General features: G+C 50.8%; 1 protein-coding gene across 7 annotated transcripts in view; it reads left to right on the top strand.

Moving 5' to 3' along the window:
• Window positions 1–19,595, top strand: part of PTPRS (protein tyrosine phosphatase receptor type S) — a 247,059-nt gene that overhangs the window by 184,838 nt on the left and 42,626 nt on the right. For 5 of the 7 annotated variants that reach the window (XM_084614680.1, XM_084614681.1, XM_084614682.1 and 2 more), the window contains exons 8-13: window positions 1,150–1,731; window positions 5,685–5,818; window positions 6,024–6,168; window positions 11,978–12,283; window positions 13,992–14,185; window positions 17,785–17,902. In XM_084614680.1, coding sequence (XP_084470806.1) covers window positions 1,150–1,731; window positions 5,685–5,818; window positions 6,024–6,168; window positions 11,978–12,283; window positions 13,992–14,185; window positions 17,785–17,902 — 1,479 coding nt within the window. The remainder of the gene's footprint in view (window positions 1–1,149; window positions 1,732–5,684; window positions 5,819–6,023; window positions 6,169–11,977; window positions 12,284–13,991; window positions 14,186–17,784; window positions 17,903–19,595) is intronic. The other 2 variants (XM_084614684.1, XM_084614685.1) reach the window with 1 other exon arrangement.

The raw sequence follows: 19,595 nt of genomic DNA, 5'->3' as shown, positions 1-19,595 counted from the left end.
ACAGATCCTCTTGGCTGGGAGAGGTGCAGAGTTGATGTCTGCTCTGAGCACTGACCCTGTCCATAAGGGAATTTGGGGAGGGGGGAAAAGGGATGCCTTCATAAGGACCTGAGAGAGGAGAGTAAATGAGAACTAGATCCCACTTGATCAGAGCATACGGGACAGGGAGCTCTGGCAACAGTGGGGAACAGGGACCCCTTGGAATCATTGCACAAAACTCCGGCGGAGCTGTTTGCGCAGGGAGCAGGTTGAGACGCTGGCAAAAGGATGCCCGGGGCTGGATTGAAACACTCCTTTGCTTTTCTGTTTTTTTCTTTTTCTTTTTCTTGTACCATAATATTAACCTTAAAAGCTCATGGCTATGATGCATTGTCTGAATATTTCACTTCCCCAGATACGGAACCTATGTCCCGCTGGCACGTTCTGCCTGTTGTCTTTATCTTTCTGTTCCTGTATGAAAGTAACTGCAATATGTTCTAGCAAGCAAGTTGAACAGGGAGGTAGATCTAGAAAGGGCCTGGGTCTACAGCGGGTGCTTGTAGGGATTTAGAGGATGTGCTTCAGGGGATGGTCTAGAATTAGATCATGCGTTTGGGTAAGCCCCAGGTGTAGAGCATGTACTTGGGAGGTCTTGAGCCCAGATCTAGGGTGCAGACTTGGGGGAGAAGGTGGGTCTAGAGAGCACATTTGGAGGGGTCGGGGGGTGGGGAACCAAAGCAAACTTGTTCATTTTGTAGCTTTCTAGACCGAGAACTGCGTAGTTCTAGAGAAAGCTGTCTTGTGACTGCATACTGCAGGTACAGAGAGAGCCAGAAATGCCCAGGTCTAGGAACAGCTAGTGATATTTAAGGAGATATTTTTTCCATATTCTAAAGGAGTTGGGTGTGAAACCAGTTTTCCTCAGCACATTGGGATGTTCAGTTGAAGTCTGTGTTAACGATTCCAGATGTTTTGTTGAATGCTTCCTTTTGATAGAGCAGTTTAAGAAGGTAATAAAGAGCGTAACTAGGTTCATAATATTTCAGCAGCATTTTACTGAACAGCCGCGCTGCGATCTGTACGGTGCTGCCAGCTCTCAGCGCCCTAACTTGCCAATTAGACACCGTTTTAACATATGGTTCTAAAGTGTTTATTCTTCCGCATCCTCAGCGCTGCCCAAGGCTCCCGGGACCCCTGTGGTAACAGAAACCACAGCAACCAGCATCACCATCACCTGGGACTCGGGGAACCCCGACCCTGTGTCTTACTACGTCATCGAGTACAAGTCCAAGAGTCAGGATGGCCCTTACCAGATCAAAGAGGACATCACTACCACGCGTTACAGCATCGGAGGACTCAGCCCCAACTCGGAGTATGAGATCTGGGTGTCTGCCGTCAACACCATCGGGCAGGGTCCTCCCAGCGAGTCCGTGGTGACCCGCACTGGGGAGCAGGCGCCAGCTAGCGCTCCTCGCAGCGTCCAGGGGCGGATGCTGAGTGGCACCACCATGATCATCCAATGGGAGGAGCCGGTGGAGCCCAATGGGCAGATCCGCGGCTACAGGGTGTATTACACCATGGAGCCGGACCAGCCGGTGAGCAACTGGCAGAAACACAATGTAGACGACAGCCTCCTGACCACAGTTGGCAGCCTTTTGGAGGACGAAACCTACACCGTCCGGGTCCTGGCCTTCACTTCCGTGGGAGATGGGCCCCTCTCCGACCCCATCCAGGTCAAAACACAGCAAGGAGGTGAGTTCTGGGCCCATGTAGTCATGGACAGACTGAGCTGCCACACACGGATTCTGTCGGGAGAGACAGTTAGCTGGCTCACAGCACAATGATAACACTGTGCCCAGGGCGCTCTCCAGAGCACTTTCTCTTTACTGGTCATCTTTATAGAATCATAGAAGATTAGGGTTGGAAGAGACCTCAGGAGGTATGTAGTCCAACCCCCTGCTCAAAGCAGGACCAACCCCAACTAAATCATCCCAGCCAAGGCTTTGTCAAGTCGGGCCTTAAAAACCTCTAAGGATGGAGATTCCACCACCTCCCTAGGGAACCCATTCCAGTGCTTCATCATCCAACCTAGACCTCCAACTTGAGACCATTGCTCCTTGTTCAGTCATCTGCCACCACTAAGAACAGCCGAGCTCCATCCTCTTTGGAACCTCCCTTCAGGTAAAAAGAAAAGGAGTACTTGTGGCACCTTAGAGACTAACCAATTTATTTGAGCATGAGCTTTCGTGAGCTACAGCTCACTTCATCGGATGCATACCGTGGAAACTGCAGCAGACTTTATATATACACAGAGAATATGAAACAATACCTCCTCCCACCCCACTGTCCTGCTGGTAATAGCTTATCTAAAGTGATCATCAGGTGGGCCATTTCCAGCACAAATCCAGGTTTTCTCACCCTCCACCCCCCCACACAAATTCACTCTCCTGCTGGTGATAGCCCATCCAAAGTGACAACTCTTTACACAATGTGCATGATAATCAAGTTGGGCTATTTCCTGCACAAATCCAGGTTTTCTCACATCCCCCCACCCCCATACACACACAAACTCACTCTCCTGCTGGTAATAGCTCATCCAAACTGACCACTCTCCAAGTTTAAATCCAAGTTAAACCAGAACATCTGGGAGGGGGGTAGGAAAAAACAAGAGGAAACAGGCTACCTTGCATAATGACTTAGCCACTCCCAGTCTCTATTTAAGCCTAAATTAATAGTATCCAATTTGCAAATGAATTCCAATTCAGCAGTTTCTCGCTGGAGTCTGGATTTGAAGTTTTTTTGTTTTAAGATAGCGACCTTCATGTCTCTGATTGCGTGACCAGAGAGATTGAAGTGTTCTCCGACTGGTTTATGAATGTTATAATTCTTGACATCTGATTTGTGTCCATTTATTCTTTTACGTAGAGACTGTCCAGTTTGACCAATGTACATGGCAGAGGGGCATTGCTGGCACATGATGGCATATATCACATTGGTGGATGTGCAGGTGAACGAGCCTCTGATAGTGTGGCTGATGTTATTAGGCCCTGTGATGGTGTCCCCTGAATAGATATGTGGGCACAATTGGCAACGGGCTTTGTTGCAAGGATAAGTTCCTGGGTTAGTGGTTTTGTTGTGTGGTATGTGGTTGTTGGTGAGTATTTGCTTCAGGTTGCGGGGCTGTCTGTAGGCAAGGACTGGCCTGTCTCCCAAGACTTGTGAGAGTGTTGGGTCATCCTTTAGGATAGGTTGTAGATCCTTAATAATGCGTTGGAGGGGTTTTAGTTGGGGGCTGAAGGTGACGGCTAGTGGCGTTCTGTTATTTTCTTTGTTAGGCCTGTCCTGTAGTAGGTAACTTCTGGGAACTCTTCTGGCTCTATCAATCTGTTTCTTTACTTCTGCAGGTGGGTATTGTAGTTGTAAGAAAGCTTGACAGAGATCTTGTAGGTGTTTGTCTCTGTCTGAGGGGTTGGAGCAAATGCGGTTGTATCGCAGAGCTTGGCTGTAGTCGATGGATCGTGTGGTGTGGTCAGGGTGAAAGCTGGAGGCATGCAGGTAGGAATAGCGGTCAGTAGGTTTCCGGTATAGGGTGGTGTTTATGTGACCATTGTTTATTAGCACTGTAGCGTCCAGGAAGTGGATCTCTTGTGTGGACTGGACCAGGCTGAGGTTGGTGGTGGGATGGAAATTGTTGAAATCATGGTGGAATTCCTCAAGGGCTTCTTTTCCATGGGTCCAGATGATGACGATGTCATCAATATAGTGCAAGTAGAGTAGGGGCTTTAGGGGACGAGAGCTGAGGAAGCATTGTTCTAAATCAGCCATAAAAATGTTGGCATACTGTGGGGCCACGCGGGTACCCATAGCAGTGCCGCTGATCTGAAGGTATACATTGTCCCCAAATGTGAAATAGTTATGGGTAAGGACAAAGTCACAAAGTTCAGCCACCAGGTTAGCCGTGACATTATCGGGGATAGTGTTCTTGACGGCTTGTAGTCCATCTTTGTGTGGAATGTTGGTGTAGAGGGCTTCTACATCGATAGTGGCCAGGATGGTGTTATCAGGAAGATCACCGATGGATTGAAGTTTCCTCAGGAAGTCAGTGGTGTCTCGAAGGTAGCTGGGAGTGCTGGTAGCGTAGGGCCTGAGGAGGGAGTCTACATAGCCAGACAATCCTGCTGTCAGGGTGCCAATGCCTGAGATGATGGGGCGCCCAGGATTTCCAGGTTTATGGATCTTGGTAGTTGAAGGTTGCTATCAAATCCCCCCCGTCACTCTTCTCTTCTGCAGACTAAATAATCCCAGTTCCCTCAGCCTCTCCTCATAAGTCATGTGCCCCAACCCCCTAATCATTTTCATTGCCCTCCGCTGGACTTTCTCCAATTTTTCCACATCCTTTCTGTAGTGGGGGCCCCAAACCTGGATGCAATACTCCAGATGTGGCCTCACCAGTGCCGAATAGAGGGGAATAATCACTTCCCTCAATCTGCTGGCAAGTGTTGACTCATATCCAGTTTCTCGTCCACTGTCATCCCCAGGTCCTTTTCTGCAGAACTGCAGCTTAACCAGTCGGTCCCCAGCCTGTAGCAGTTCATGGGATTCTTCCGTCCTAAGTGCAGGACTCTGCACTTATCCTTGTTGAACCTCATCAGATTTCTTTTGGCCCAATCCTCCAATTTGTCTAGGTCACTCTGGACCCTATCCCTACCTTCCAGCGTTTCTACCTCTCCCCCCAGATTAGTGTCATCTGCTTAAGTATCTTCAGCTTAAATAGAAATAGCTATTTGGGGAGGAAGCACTGTCCAGCGGCTGGAACAGAGGAGCTGGGAGTTAAGACTCCTGGGTTTTGTTTCTAGTGGTTACAGCAGGCAGCTAGGAGACAGGAGTCCTCTGCTCTATCCTTGCCACTCTCTCTGTGACATTGAGCACGTCACGGTAAAAAGGTGCCTCAGTTTCCCCACCTCTAGAGTAGGTTGACTGATACCCCCACCTCCCCACGTGTGGTGTCTCTAAAGGATGCTGAGAGCCTCTGATCAAAGGAACCGTAGGAGGGCAGAGCCGTATTCTGTCTGTATCTAGTGCTACCTGTCATGGCAGGCACGTGAGAGAGGGTTTTAGAAGCCAAGTGGGATATGCTGGCTGTACTCATCTGCATGTCGTTACCCAGAATGCTCTGTGAATGAACAGATAGTTTGACCTCGCTTCTGGCTGAGTTCCTCTGAGTGCCCTTCTCTGTCAGAAATGCATACCCCTTCTTTCCCTGGTAATCAGGAGCCCCATTCTGGCTGCAGGCCAGGGAAATCCGCTTTCTGTACACTACGGTTCCCGGAACCGTCCAAGTTATGGAGAGGCTGAGAACGTCACTCAAGGGATGGGGGGCTGTCCCCTTTACTGTGTAGGATGATGGACACTGTGATCCAGGACTGGCTTGTCTCCAGCGACTGTAGATGGTTTACTGTCCTGGCCCTGCAGGGTGACAGACACTGGGCTCCAGTAAAGAAAAGCCCCTGCCTTCCTGTAGGAGCGATGGGAAAGAGTCAGGACCACGCACCCATATGCTGCTTATGGACAAGCCTGGGGTGGAGGTGGGGGTGGGGGGAGATTCTTCTAAATAGCCCAGTAACCTGGGCCCTGTCTCTCTCTCCCTCCTCCTCTGCGCTGGCTGTCCAACCCCACCCTGTGGATTTCTCCTCGGTCTATGTTAGTTCCTGGGCAGCCGATGAACTTTCAAGCGGAAGCCAAGACGGAGACCAGCATCAGAGTGTCATGGAGCCCTCCCCGGCAGGAGATTATTGTCAAGTACGAACTCAGCTACAGGGAAGGAGATCGCGGCAGGGAGGTGAGTGCCACAAGGGAGGCGTGGGGGATGATGGTTCTGCCCCTTTTGCCTGCAGGATGGCGGGACCCTCCCTTAGCTGGGGTGGCTGGGAGGTGTGGGAAGCAGGGCAGGTTTTTTGTGGGGATGTTTGTTTCTGCTTCCTGTTTTTATTTTTTCTTCCCTCCCCTTCTCTTCTCCCTGCCCCCCCCCCCCGGCCCACCTCCAGGTGTTGAAGACCTTTGACCCGGCGACCTCGTTCACAGTGGAAGGTCTGAAGCCCAACACTGAGTATGTCTTCCGGCTGGCTGCCCGCTCGGCTCTGGGCCTGGGGGCCTACACCCCGGAGGTCAGGGAGCGGACCCTGCAGTCTAGTAGGTGTCTCTCCTTTCCCAGCCTTGTCTGAGGGGAAGACAGTCAGGGAGCCACAGATGGCAGGCACAGGGGTATGGAACCGAGGGGAGTTCACGGCACCGACCTCACAGGAGAGGACTGCGCGGCTGGGGTACTCTGTGGGGAGGGGGTTATCCGGTACTTATGGACCCCACCGCCTCCTCCCTCGCGGACCTATATAGTCAAGGTTTGGGTGGGCTTGGGATCAGGACACGAGTTAGCACCACCTGTCCAAGAGGAGCGGCTTAACGAGCAGGGTGGCTTAATGAGCTTGACACTGTCCCCCTCGGCCATTCATGCTGAGCATGCTCAGTGAGGACGGCTTCCCGCCTCCCGCTTTGAGGCTATGGGTCGTTAACAAGCAGAAACTGAGCAGGAGCTTCCAGGGAGGGACACACGAGGGGTTTGAGAGAGCTCTCTGCAAGAGGTTTGTGAGCCGGGGGGTAGATGGTGATTAATAAAACTAACATTGTCATCCGTCTGAGGGAAAGCAGCCCCCACCTCATTGTTCATAAGTGACTTCATAGCCTGCAGAGACAGGCCACTGGGGCTTGGCAGAGCTGGGGGGGGGATGTGGCGGGGATGTTAACGACACCAGAATGGAGTGTATGTAACCCAAATGTGCTGGTTTTAGTTTAATGGATTGTCTCCCTTCGCTGTTGCCCTGGGGATGACTAGCCCTGGATGGCAATATTTCAACCTGGGCTTTTCACAGATCTTTGCTTTTAAATGAGGTGTTTTTTCACTGCATGAGTGGCTGTGGCAGCTGTTCTTTGTGTTTTCTGTCTCCTCTCATCTCTACTAAATCCCTCGGCCGCAGTTTGGAGTAGCCGCGAGCAGAACTAGCTCAGAAATGGCTCTGGTCAGCGCGTGAGAGCGCAAGCGAGCTCCCATCGCTCACAACCCTTAACAAGTGGGAGCTGCAGCCTCTCAGCTGGGCAGCCCCCCTCGTCTTTCCATTTTAATTGTCAGCTCCCCTTCCCTCTCTCGCCCAGGAGCAAGAAGAAAGGGGAGTTTCTCTTTCTACTTCAGACAGAATTTCTTACCGGGGCTTTCTCAAGTCTCCAGTCCATTCAGAGATTTGCTTGTTTGTTTGTTTGCTTCCTTCCTTGAAATGTTTTTTTTTTTTTTATAAAAGTTGGTATCTATATAAAAAGAAAATTGTTTCCTGGCTTTGCTGAAACACCGCTGGTTCCAGTTCTGACCCAGTTCGGTACCAGTAGAAAGAACCAGATGTCCTTGATCAGCACCAAGAAATAAAAGAATGAATCGAAAGGATCAAGTATAGGTGTCAAAACTTTCCCACACTCTGCTTCTGTTTTACTAGAGCTTTTCATTCTGGGAGTCATGGGGCTGGTTGTGGGGGAGGATTTGGGAACGGGGCTTTCTGGTTGGATACAAGTAGTCCAGAGGGGTGGGCATCACGGGGTGGAAATGGCTGTAGGGCCTAGCGACACTGGAGGTTTTCCCAAAAAAAGGAGATGGCAGGTGGGGGGCTTCTTTGGGGATCTTTCTATCCTGGAATTTGCCCAGGAGGCGTGGTTTGTTCCATTGGTCTGCAGCTCAGCTGTGGAGGGATAGCCGTCAGTTTCACAAATTTAACGCTCTTAAGAACCTCAGCTGGGGAGCTGTCAACATTTTGTAACGTGGTGAAACGTTTTTTCCTGGCCGGCTGCTGGATGAACGAGTCAATTCTCCCCTGTCCGGGTGGCATCCTTCGGCTCAAAGACCTTCTGGCTCGGGCAGGCTTTTGTGTCTTTCCTCTGCAGCCCCTTTTCCATTCAGCTCCTTCCTGGCCTGCTCCCTGGCTCTCTTTTTCTCCCCATCCATCTGCCTGCCTGTCTCTCTGCATGCCCTCACAACCCAGTGAAGCCAGCTCCCCGCACTGTCTGTCTCTCTTGCTGCCTGGGCAGTTTCCCACCTTGTCTCTGCAACACCAAAGCTTTCCCCACCCCAACCATCTGCTGTGGTGTTCTGTGTAGTCCCCCCCCCCCCCCCGCCACCAGTCTCAGCTGTCACACACATGCATGCCTGGCCCGCAGCCCCTCCCTGCATGCACCCCCTTGCACAGCCCCCCCACATCTCTTGTCAGGGTGGCTCTCCCGAGCATCATAACCAAAGTAAAATCCATTAAACTAAAGGTAAAGTATCTTTTTCTTCTTGAAGTAGCTGGGTTTTAACTCTTCACGTACCAGAGACGTAGATTGGAAAACAATGAATCAGACGCTTGGAGACCTAAGGCAATGTTGCCCTTTCTAACCTAGCTATGAAGCCCTTAGAGTTTCTTAATACCCTCCTCATTTGAACATTTCTCCTGGTGCAGGAAGCAGGTGTCACCTGATAGGAGCGGCAGCGGGGATGTGTGGGATGGGCTCTAGAGGAACCAGAGGGATTTTCACCTCTCTGCTCCTTCCTAAGAGGGATGTTCCTCTACCCAGTTGCTCTGATCCTTCTCCACCCCAAATAGGCTCTGAGTGAAATTACAGTGATCTAAAGTCTGTGGTACCTAAAGGGTTAAACGCATTGTATTGTACGAGGTCAGTAAGGGTCATTCTTGTGGCTTGGACAGTCAACTTAAAGCCTGTAAAAGATGCAGCTCAGGTGAGTACTGGCTGGTCTCAAGCTGATTCACAAATACAGTCCACCCTGTCGCTGCACAGTCTCCTACACACCCTGGGTATCCTGCAGCCCCTGGGGGAGGAATGGGTGGGGGCAGGGGTGTCTCAAAAAGCTGTCTGCTTGGTGAAAAGAGATCTGTGGGCACAGAAAGTTACATGCTTCGCAGTGGGCTCTCTGCTGTGTGGCAGTCCCCTGTGTAGCCAAGACATTTGATGGAGAGGTGGAGCCCAGATCTGCAGAGCTTCTTTGTCTACTGCACACAGCTCCCTGGAATAAGTGAAGCATATCACCTGTTCTCCATGTGCACCACAACCCCCGGTTCCATGCAGGTTGGGCTGGATTGTGAAGGAAACTCACTGTACCATGAACTCCCAAGAGTGTCTCTCCAACTTGGCCAGCACTTGGTGCGTGTTTTCCTCCAGGCGTTGTGGTCAGTTGAGAGCAGTGTGGGGCATAGGTCCCCCCCCCACTCCCTTTTAACCAGGGAAAGTGCTACAAATGATCCCGAAAGGAGGTCTCGCTCCGGGAACATGCGGCAGGTCCTCATGCTGGAGCTTAGAGGGTGAGTGAGAGTGCCAGGCACAGCCACCGCTGATGGAAACAGCGCTCCCAAGTGCAGGCCGGAGCGCCGTGCTCTGCCTGCTGGGGCTTTCATGATGAGTGTCAGGAGCCTTAGGCTCAGGATGGAAAGGGTAGGTCAGGTCAGACCCTCTCCGCAGTGGGTTTCGCAGCCCTTGTGGCTTCAGCTGGGTTCGGAGGAGTGGAAGCAGTTTTTGACCCCACCCACGGGGCTGAGTGTTGGGTGCCGAGGACAGGTAGCTGGAGGCACCTTGTGGCTGTTTCGTCTTCCAGCTCAGTATGAAAAAGTCATAGATGTCTCTAAGATGCAGAAGGGGACAGCACACGGGCCTGTTTTGCTTCATCATCCTTTATGGTCAGGCCAGGTGGAGAGAAATGTCTGTTATGGGGAATCTGGCCACGCTATCGCCAGTCTGGGTGCTGGTATCTGTCAGAAATAAGATAGATCAGAGACTGATAGTCTATCAATACTGCAGTATCTAGGTAACCAGGGGAGGGGGAGACTAGCCAGCGTAGAGGAGTTGTCAAGGAAGGGCAATATCCTAAAAGCAAATAGTTTTCAGAAACCCACCAGGAGCTTGGTCTGGCCTCGTAGCTCAGTTTCTCTTGTTCTCACGTAAGAAAGTCTTATAAGTTAGCAGTTGAAGTTTGGAAGGTAGGTAAACAGACTGGGAACGTTCTGGAAGGATTTGCTTTATATATCGATATTATTTTATTATTATGATTTCCTTTCTGAGAGATCTTTCATTTTGAAATTAATGGATTGATTTATTTTTTGTTTCAAGTTTGTTTCTTTGGTTGTTTGTTTGACATGTTTTCTATTATTTGGCGTGGCTAGCCAGCTGAAGGGAGCAGAACTTTGCCTAATCACTACATAGAAATCTCCTTTTCTTGATGGGAAGGAGTGAATTGGGGAAAGCTTTAATTGATTTGTTAAAGGAGCCCTGTGAAGGCGGTTTAGGCCCAAAACTTAAGGTTTTGGGTGCAGGGAGAGAGAGAAGATCTGACCAAAACTAATCTTAGTAGAAGAGTTTGTGTTCAATTAATAAAGAAATCAGTGAAAATCAGCTTTTTTAAAAAATCCCATATGATGTAAAGTTTGCTACCCAAACACAACAGGGCGTGAAAGCCAGAAAGGGAAACTGATTATGTAAACCGAAGTGAAAGTGATTAATCTGTTTTCACTGATCAAGCAGAGTAAAGGGAAGGGGCAGCACAAATGGTGAAAAGTCGGTTAGATTTTTTTAAAGCAGACGGGGAGATTGTTAAACACCCCAGCAGGGTGTTTGGTAGTACAAACTAAAGGGATTCCAACCCTGTAGTCCTGGGGGCAAGTCTCCCTTCGGTCATGCTCATTATAGATCAGTGTAACTCCATTGACTTCAGTGAATTTAGCCCTGATTTCCCCACTGTCAGACCACAGTTGAGCCCTTTATGATCAGCTAAAACCCTGATTGATTTCAGTGGGACTTTGCATAGGGACTCCAGGATTTGGCCCAGGAATCTTTAAATAACCTTTAAATGGGGGTCAGCATTTCTGTATTCATCCTGACGGACATCTTGGGTTTTGCAAGCATGCTCCAAGCATCTGCCTGCCCGTCCCTGCAGGGGCTGAAAAGCTATCTACTGGGACTGCGGTTTATTAATTTAGAGCACAGCAGCAAACTTGCCTTGCAAATCTACCAGCTCAGACACACATGTGCATCACCTGGCCCTTATCAGGCTTACAGATGATAACACATGGGGGTGGGGAACTTAAGGCCAACATTGTCGAATTTAGGTGCCAAACCATGGACTTAAAGCCAGGATTTTCCAAAATGGCTATTGAGTTTAGGTCCCTAACCTGAGACACATTTCTGACTTTCAGAAAATGCTGAGCACCCGCCCTCTGAGAATCAATGCATCCAAAATCACCTAGGGTCAGATTTTCAAAGGTATTTAGGCACCTAAAGATGCAGATAAGTGCCTAATAGGATTTTCGAACACACCTAAGTGGCTTAGACACCTCACTCCAATGAGAGTTAGGCACTTTTAGGTGCTTTTGACAATCCTGCTAGGCACACATCTGCATCTTTAGACACCTAAATACCTTTGAAAATCAGATCCTTTAGTTAGTCCCTTTTGCAAATCTTGGTGTTATGAAGCCTAGTTTAAAAACTTTGGCTTAATGCAACTTTACCAGTTCATCTTGCCTTTGGTTGTATTGAAGTTTGCAAGGCTGCTTTAAAAACAGGGGCTAAAAGCTGCCCATCCCAGGAAGGAAGGGCTGGCTGCTCAGCTGTGGTCCAATCACCTGTAGCTGAAAATGAAGGTCACTTTGGGCTAGCCCGCTCTGTGTTTTATTCCTTTGCTTTGTAACGTTTATGTTCCGATGCCCCCGTTTCGTTTCTCTTGCCTTTATTTATTTATTTATTTATTTATTTTTTAAAAAAAAAACAAACCCAGCCCCCTCTCTTTTTTTTAATTTATCTTCCTAACTCAAATTTTTTGTACGTTTTATTTTAGATTTTTTTGTTATTTTTTTTTATCTTTCCCATCTTTTGTTTTTTTTCCCCTTCTTCCCTTCCCCCCTGAATTTCCCCCCCCCCATAGAACCGTCTGCCCCCCCTCAAGACATAAACTGCGTCAGCACCAGATCCACTGCCATTCTGGTAAGTTGGCGGCCTCCGCCGGCCGAGAGCCAAAATGGTGTCCTGGCTGAATACAGCGTCCGCTATCGAGCGCTGGACTCTGAGGACACGGAACTGAAGGAGGTGAATGATATCCCCCCAACCACCAATCAGATTCTCCTAGAACAGCTGGAAAAGTGGACAGAATATCGCATCACTGTGGTGGCGCACACGGAGGTGGGGCCAGGCCCGGAGAGCTCGCCAGTTGTTGTCCGAACAGACGAAGATGGTAATTCTGTCTCCTTTCGGTTTCCTTTCCTCCCGAGTCCCCCACAAATACGTGACTGAGGAGACTTCCCTGCAAAGGAAAAGACATTGGATTTTTGGGTCCCTTTTTTTGCCACTTTTTATGCCAGAAGAAGGCCTGAAAGTTCCCCACACACACCCCGACCCCAGATTTCCTCATCCCAAAAACAGCTGCTATGGACATCAGCCCCTCTGAGAATCAGGTCCTTTATGGCTTTTTTTTCCTACTTGATTTTTTTTTTTTTAAACATCCAAGCATTCAAGTCTTGTCCCCACTGCTTTCCCGAGGAAATTCTGTGGCAGGCTGGAGAGCTAGTTAGATTATGACCTCACAGCTATCAAGGATGTAGAATCTGGACCATTGAGAGGGGACAGGATTTGTAGCCAGAATTATTTAAAAATATGTGAGGGTTCCTTCCTTCCCATTTTTGTCGTTAAGGCATATTTAACTCAACAAACAGAGAAACAGGAGAAGGGATCTCTTTGTTAAAGTAGTAACACCCCAGCCCCTTCATGAAAGAACTGAGAGCTCTTGTTCCAGTCCTCTGGTTCTCCTAAGGAGACCTCAAGCAAGAGCAGGGAAGACTTGCTTTAACGGATATTTCTTGGGTAAAATAAAGCAAGCGAAAAAGGGGAAACCATTTAAAAAACAAACAAAACCTTTCTGGGCTCTCTTCCTCCATCACAAACAAGCAGAAAAGGACCCAAGTCCAATTTTCTTTTCCGTTGCAGGGTCACCTTTAACAGCTCCCCCATTTGCCCACCCCTCTGCCTATATCCTAACACGATACCCACTAATGGAGGTAATAACTTGCTCAGAGTAATAGGAGACAGCAGGAGCGGCAGAAGCACCCTAAAAGCGGGGGGGCTACAGGCGCCCGAACCGTGGCCCCACCCCGTCCCCTGAGGCTCACCACCGTACCGTCCCTTCTTCCCGAGGCCCTGCCCTCCAGCCACCCATTGCCCCAAGATGCTGCCCCCACGCTGCCCTTTCCCCCAAACCCCCACCCCTGGCTTGCTCCTCTCTGCCCCTCCCTCCCATTGCTCGCCCTTACGGCCAGTAAAAAGTGGGAGGGTCATGGCCCCCTGGCCAGCCCCGTTCCGGTGCCCTTGGGAGACAGAGATGTAGTGTTGTCCTGGCCAGGCTCCCATACACTGCTCCAAATCCTTTTTCCATCCGAATTCTTTCCAGGGCATCTCTTCCCATTTCATGCCCTGAGGTCAGACCACTGCTGCTGAGTACCAGATGCATTTAAATGCCTTGAAAGGGCTGGCTCAGTCCCATCTCCCTTGCTTCAAGCATTGTCCCAGACAGTGTCCCTCAAGCACAGCCAAAGCTTTCCTTGGCTAGGTCCTCAGAAATCAGGTTTGCCCGTGGGTTTAATTCAGAATTATACAGCTCCTTCTGGGCAGGCAGCTCTGAGGAAGGGGCTCATGGAAGGAAGGTTGAGCAGAGAGAGAAGATGTGAGCTCACCTTCGTGCATCCAGATCGGCAAGCTATTCTGCGGCCATCCAGACGCTGCCCATGACCGCGTGCGATGGCAGTTGTGGTGGCCTTCCACAAGTCTCGTTGACTCTCAGCCCACTTGCAAGGCTCTAGATGCAGTATGTGTCTGCCCCATGCAACCTGGATGGGCATCCAGTGCTAAGCCTTAATGCCTGTACCCTCTTTTCTCTCCCTTCCCCACAGTGCCCAGCGCCCCACCTCGTAAAGTGGAGGTGGAGGTTCTGAACTCGACGGCCATCCAAGTGTTCTGGCGCTCTCCAGTCCAGAACCGCCAGCACGGGCAGATCCGTGGCTATCAGGTCCACTATGTGCGCATGGAGAATGGAGAGGCCAAGGGGTTGCCCCAGATCAAGGATGTCATGCTGGCTGATGCCCAGGTGAGGACTTTCTTGCCCCCCTTCCTTTCCCATGGCGGCTTGTGGGGAGGGCAACCTAGCCATCTGTTTGGGTTATAGCCCCAAGTGACCCAAAATACTGGTAAGTGGCACAGCATCTCTCCGACAAACAAGTCCCTTGTCATTTTCAGTTAGTTCACACTTCCAGACTGTAGCTGTTGAGGAAGACCATGAGCCATTCTCCCAACACTGGGATAAGTAGGCTCCATCCTTCCCGTTTCTGGGAGGCCCCAGGGCGGGGCCCCATTCCTTTAAATCAAGCCGAGGTCACTACAAAATCTACTAACCTCTCCCATTCTACTTCTTTCTTCACCTTAGCCTGGTAACCTCTGACCTCCAGTTGCCACTTGCCCGGGGATTTCTTCCTCATGCTTTGTGTGTCTCTCTCTTCCCTCTTCTCCCCCTTGTGTTCTCACTTGCAAATCCTCTCTTGTTCTCTGCTCAGTGGGAAACAGATGACACTGCTGAATATGTAAGTAAAACGCTTCCTGCCTGGTCCCGGTTCTGTCCTCTCCCTTCCACCCTCTTCATTTGTGGTGTGACATTTGTCTCTTCTTTATTTATTTTTTCAGTGCTAGTTTGTCTATTTTCAAGCCTGTTACGGTGTTTCTATGCATTGTTCTGCGACCCACCCTGTACGCTTCGCAATGCCATCCCGACTGCTCCTTTAGTCAGCACATGGCAATAGCGCAGGGTTTTCCCCCGAGCTCTTAGGGAAGGTCGAGTCAGCTGCTTCTCGATAGTGGAAGCAATCCAAACATCAAAGTGGGACCAAACTAACTAAGCTGCATATTTAAAGACGGGCTGGTGGGAGCAAGGTCTGCGACTCTGTCAGAGACCTGGTCCCCTGTTGAAGAAACATTGCTGGGATAGAGACGTAAGAACTCAGTAGCTTCTAAACCATCCGGGCTTGAATGTGAACCCTTTGTGCCATTAGAAAGCCGAGGTTCCCAGCTGTTCACTGGCACAAAGCACTCCCTGCTAGCCCTAGCAACTCACAAGGGGCTGGACCTTAAAATCAACTTTGTGGTTCTAGGGTGTGTCTACACTGCAGTTGGGAGGATTCCTCACAGCGTGGGTAGAGTATCAGCCCACCTGATCCCCTGGGTCCACGCTGGGTGTCTAGCCCAGGCCACAATGTCCAGACAGCTCTTTGTAGCGCACTAGTCCAAGCAGTGTTAGTGCGAGTCTGTGTTTCTGGGTTGGGGTGCTTGCTCCCAGCTGCAGTGTTTACTTCTTCCACTTGCATGCTGGCATGGTTTTAAGGACGACGGTAGCCACAAAGCAATGGGGGAAGGCATCCCTCCCTTGGGCTAGCAGGTACTGAGGCTTAGGCTGCTAGAATAAAAATACTTAGGCTGAAATCTTGATTTCCTGCTAAGAATGATGCTCGGCTCTCATACAGTGCTTTTCATGAGATCTCAAAGAGCATCGCAATCTTGAATGCAGGTTTCAGAGTAACAGCCGTGTTAGTCTGTATTCGCAAAAAGAAAAGGAGTACTTGTGGCACCTTAGAGACTAACCAATTTATTTGAGCATGAGCTTTCGTGAGCTACAGCTCACTTCATCGGATGCATCCGATGAAGTGAGCTGTAGCTCACGAAAGCTCATGCTCAAATAAATTGGTTAGTCTCTAAGGTGCCACAAGTACTCCTTTTCTTTAATCTTGAATGCAGTTACCCTCCTCACATCCCTGTGAGGCAGGGCAGTGCGCTTATCCTCCTTGTACAGATGGGGAGCAGAGGGTGTGTCTACACTTCAATTAAAAACCGATGGCTGGCTCATGCCAGCTGACTTGGGCTGGGGCTAAGGGGGCTGTGTAATCGTGGTGTAGACATTTGGGCTCAGGCTCCAGAACTCTGTGATGCGGGAGGGTCCCAGAGCTTGGGGACATCTACACCCCAGCCCGAACATCTACACTGCAGACCCCTTAGCCTGAGCCCCGTGAGCCCAGGCCAGCTGGCAAGGACCAGCTACAGGGTTTTAACGGCAGTGTAGACATACCCAGCAAGGCTAAGGGGACGTCTACGTTACAGGTGGGAGGGTACTTCCCAGCATGAATAGACAGACAAGCTAGCTGTGCTCGAGTTAGCATGCTGAAGATAGCAGCGTAGCTAGGGGTAGCGTGGGCTCGCCTCCTAAGAATGCCCCCCAGGGGTCCGGGCAGGATGGTATTCGGACACCCACCCCAAGCTGCTGCCCGGGCTAACTCTGGTTCCATCGCTGTTTTTAGCAACAGCGCACAAGCAGAGCTATCGTGTGTCTGTCTCCCTGACCTGGGAAGCGCACTCCCAGCTGCAGTGTAGGTAGACCCTAGAGGTACAGCTACGCTACAATAAGAAACCTGCGGCACTCAGTATCAGAGCCCTGGTCAGTTGACTGGGGCTCAGGCTGCAGGGATAAACATTGCGGTGTCGATGTTCAGGCTCAGGCTGGAGCCTGGGCACTGAGACCCATCCCCATCACCGGGGCTCCAGCCCAAACATCGACACTGCAATGTTTAGCCCTTCAGCCCGAGCCCCACAAGCCCAAGTCAGCTGTGGCCAGGCTGCGGGTCTTTGGTTGTCGCAGCCTAAGTGACTTGCCCAGGGTCACACAGAAAGTTTATGTCAGAGCAGGGAATTGAAGGCCGCGCTTGTAGGTCTGAGGCTTGGGCCCTAACCACTAGACCATCCCTCCTCCTCAGCAGCATGTTGTTTTTAAGGTCCACCCTCTCACTGCCTGCCCCACTTTGGGCAGGACAGATGTTCTCAGGAGCAGAAAATTTTTCCCAAGTGCTAGCCTGGGGCCTAGACTTTGTAGAGGGAAGGGAGATCAAACAAATGCAAGGTTCCCTTCGCCCTGCTGCCCAGGACTCTGGGGAAAACCCTGCTGTGCATGCCCCCATCCTGCTTGGTTTAACTTGGGCGTTCTTGTTATAACAGTCTTTGAAGGGCAGAATACCTCACTGCCAAGGGCCAGGCTAGAGTCCTGCTTCATAACAAAAGCTCTTTAGGAGCCAGGTGTGGTGAGAGTGAAAGAGAATGGTGGCGGTGGGAGGGGGGGGCGTGTTGTGAAAGTAACACAGAGCCCTAGTATGCAGGCAGCAAATGTCACCTTGCAGTTTGCATTAAAGCAATCCCTTTAATATTACAGACGGTGGGGTTTTGTTTTGTTTTTTGGTTTGTTTTTTTTTTAAAGTCTCTCACTGGTGGGTGTGTGGGGGAGAGTTTAATCTCCTTGATGCCACGGAGCCCTCCTCTGAGACTGTGTGGGAGAGTGGGAAGCTTTGAAGAGCATGGCCATGTTTTGATGGCTGAACCGGTTGGTGTTGAGGTAGGGGCTGCGTTTGAGGTGGATTCAAGGGACCGTGTGTTTCATCCTGGTCCCTGCGGACGCCCAGTCTGTTCGCAGCTGGGGTGGTTGTGTTTCATAGCGTGCGTGCCTCCCCCACCCCCCTCCATGTTTTCCTAGAACTGCCTTGTGTTTTCAGTGTCGGTGAACGTTCCTGCATGCTGGAGAGGGCTAAGGCTCTTGCAAGGAAACAAGCTTTTGTTTTAAAAAACAAAAATCTCTCTCTCTCTTTGGGATCTTGCAAACAGGAAATGATCATTGCTGGGCTCCAGCCCGAGACCTCGTACTCCATCACAGTGGCGGCTTACACCATGAAAGGGGACGGCGCCCGCAGCAAACCCAAACTGGTCACGACCAAGGGTGCAGGTGAGAGGCTCTCCCCCTCCCCTTACCTGCCCTTTGGAACTCGTCTCACTCCCCACGGCCCAGAATTGGAGAAACTCTTTCCTCTCTATGCAGCTCATCACATCTCGCAACCTTGTTATGCAGAGGAACAATTTCCCCAATCCAGCACTGAAGACCTGATTCTCCCTAAAGACAGTCTCCTACCCTAGTACCGCAGAGAACCCTCAGCTCACCACACCCCCAGTCCTGTACCCCAGAGAACCTCCCACCTTAATACAGCCAAGCAGAGCATTCCCAATGCATAACCCCTCCCCCCAGTCCTCTAAACCAGGGAACTCCCAGTTCTCCCTTGAAGAGAACATCCTCCCACCCAATACAGCAGAGAACCAACTCATTACACCTCCCGATCGCCTATACTAGATATGCTCCATCCCCAATACAGCTAAGGACTCCCACCTCCTCAAACCACCCAGCTGATAAAGGGAAACTCGAACCTGGTCCAGTTTGTGCTGTGCAGGAGGTGTGGTGTAGACTTCTGGGCAGGGAACAGGGCTGCATACATCAGCAGGGGTTGTGAGTACTTGAGTAAGGTTTACCTGGAGGAAAGGCTGGAACCAGAGGGGTATCGATCACCTTTCCGTGCTGCCTATGAGATCAGCGGCTCTGGCCCAGCAGAGAATTGGCCAGAGGGCTGAGCAAACCTGTCAGCGGCATGGAAGCCGGTGAGGTTGGAAGGAGATGGCTCTGTGGCCCTGCCGGAGTTCAGAGCGGCTCCTCTCGCTGGGGACCTCACAGACCAGCCACATGGACCTGAGAGGCAAAGGCCAGGAAATTCTAAGGCTGCAGGTGCAGTAGGATGGAAACTCTAGTGTCAGCTGACAAGAAAACCAGAGGTTGGAGCACCCCAGTCAGGAGGTAGGGGTGAGATGTGGGGGAGAGAGCAGCAGATATAGGGCACTGAGATGGGAAGGGAAAGTCAGATCCTGTCTCACACAGGATCAACTGGTGTTGATCTAAAAGTCCCCAAATCCTCTCCTGGCACAGCCCTGGAGTGAGGCATGTGCTCACTAGGAGGCCAGTGGTCCTCAGAGCCCTGTCGATAATCTCCTCTTACGCTCCCCTCGAGCCATCCTTCCAGCTTGGAGGGGGTCGGCCCCGCTCTGTCCAGAGCGATCACCAGCACTGCAGATCCAGTGAAGGGGGTTTTTGCGCACTGGGCTGGCCTGGCCCTGCTCCCCCAGCACTGAGGACGCAGTGTCTGAAGTGCTCCCACTCCTAGGGAAACAGACTCCAACTGGAAAGGAGGACTTGTGGCACCTTAGAGACTAACCAATTTATTTGAGCATAAGCTTTCGTGAGCTACAGCTCACTTCATCGGATGCATACGGTGGAAAGTACAGATCTTTTTATACACACAAACCATGACCCTCAGCACAGTCTTGCACCGAACAGTTGCTGCACCCCTGGGCCAGGCAGAACATGCAGCGAATGTAGACCGGCAAACAGCAGAGGTATAGAACAGACATGGGGATATCTGAGGCCACCTGCTTTTCCACCCCCATCGCATTGTCTCTGACGGCTGTACTGGCCGCACCAGGGTCAGTGCAGAGAGGAAGAACAGACAGCATTGACCTTTGCTAGACTGATCTCCTGGAGCCAGGCTCTGGCTGCCACGCAGCTGCCCTCCCAAACCCTGATTCTTTCATCCCTTTGA

Source organism: Lepidochelys olivacea, assembly GCF_965140295.1.
Source record: "Lepidochelys olivacea isolate rLepOli2 genome assembly, chromosome: 25".
Classification (NCBI taxonomy): domain Eukaryota; kingdom Metazoa; phylum Chordata; order Testudines; family Cheloniidae; genus Lepidochelys; species Lepidochelys olivacea.
The sequence above is the reverse complement of the archived record's forward strand: the minus strand, read 5'-3'. Positions and strand labels throughout refer to the sequence as shown.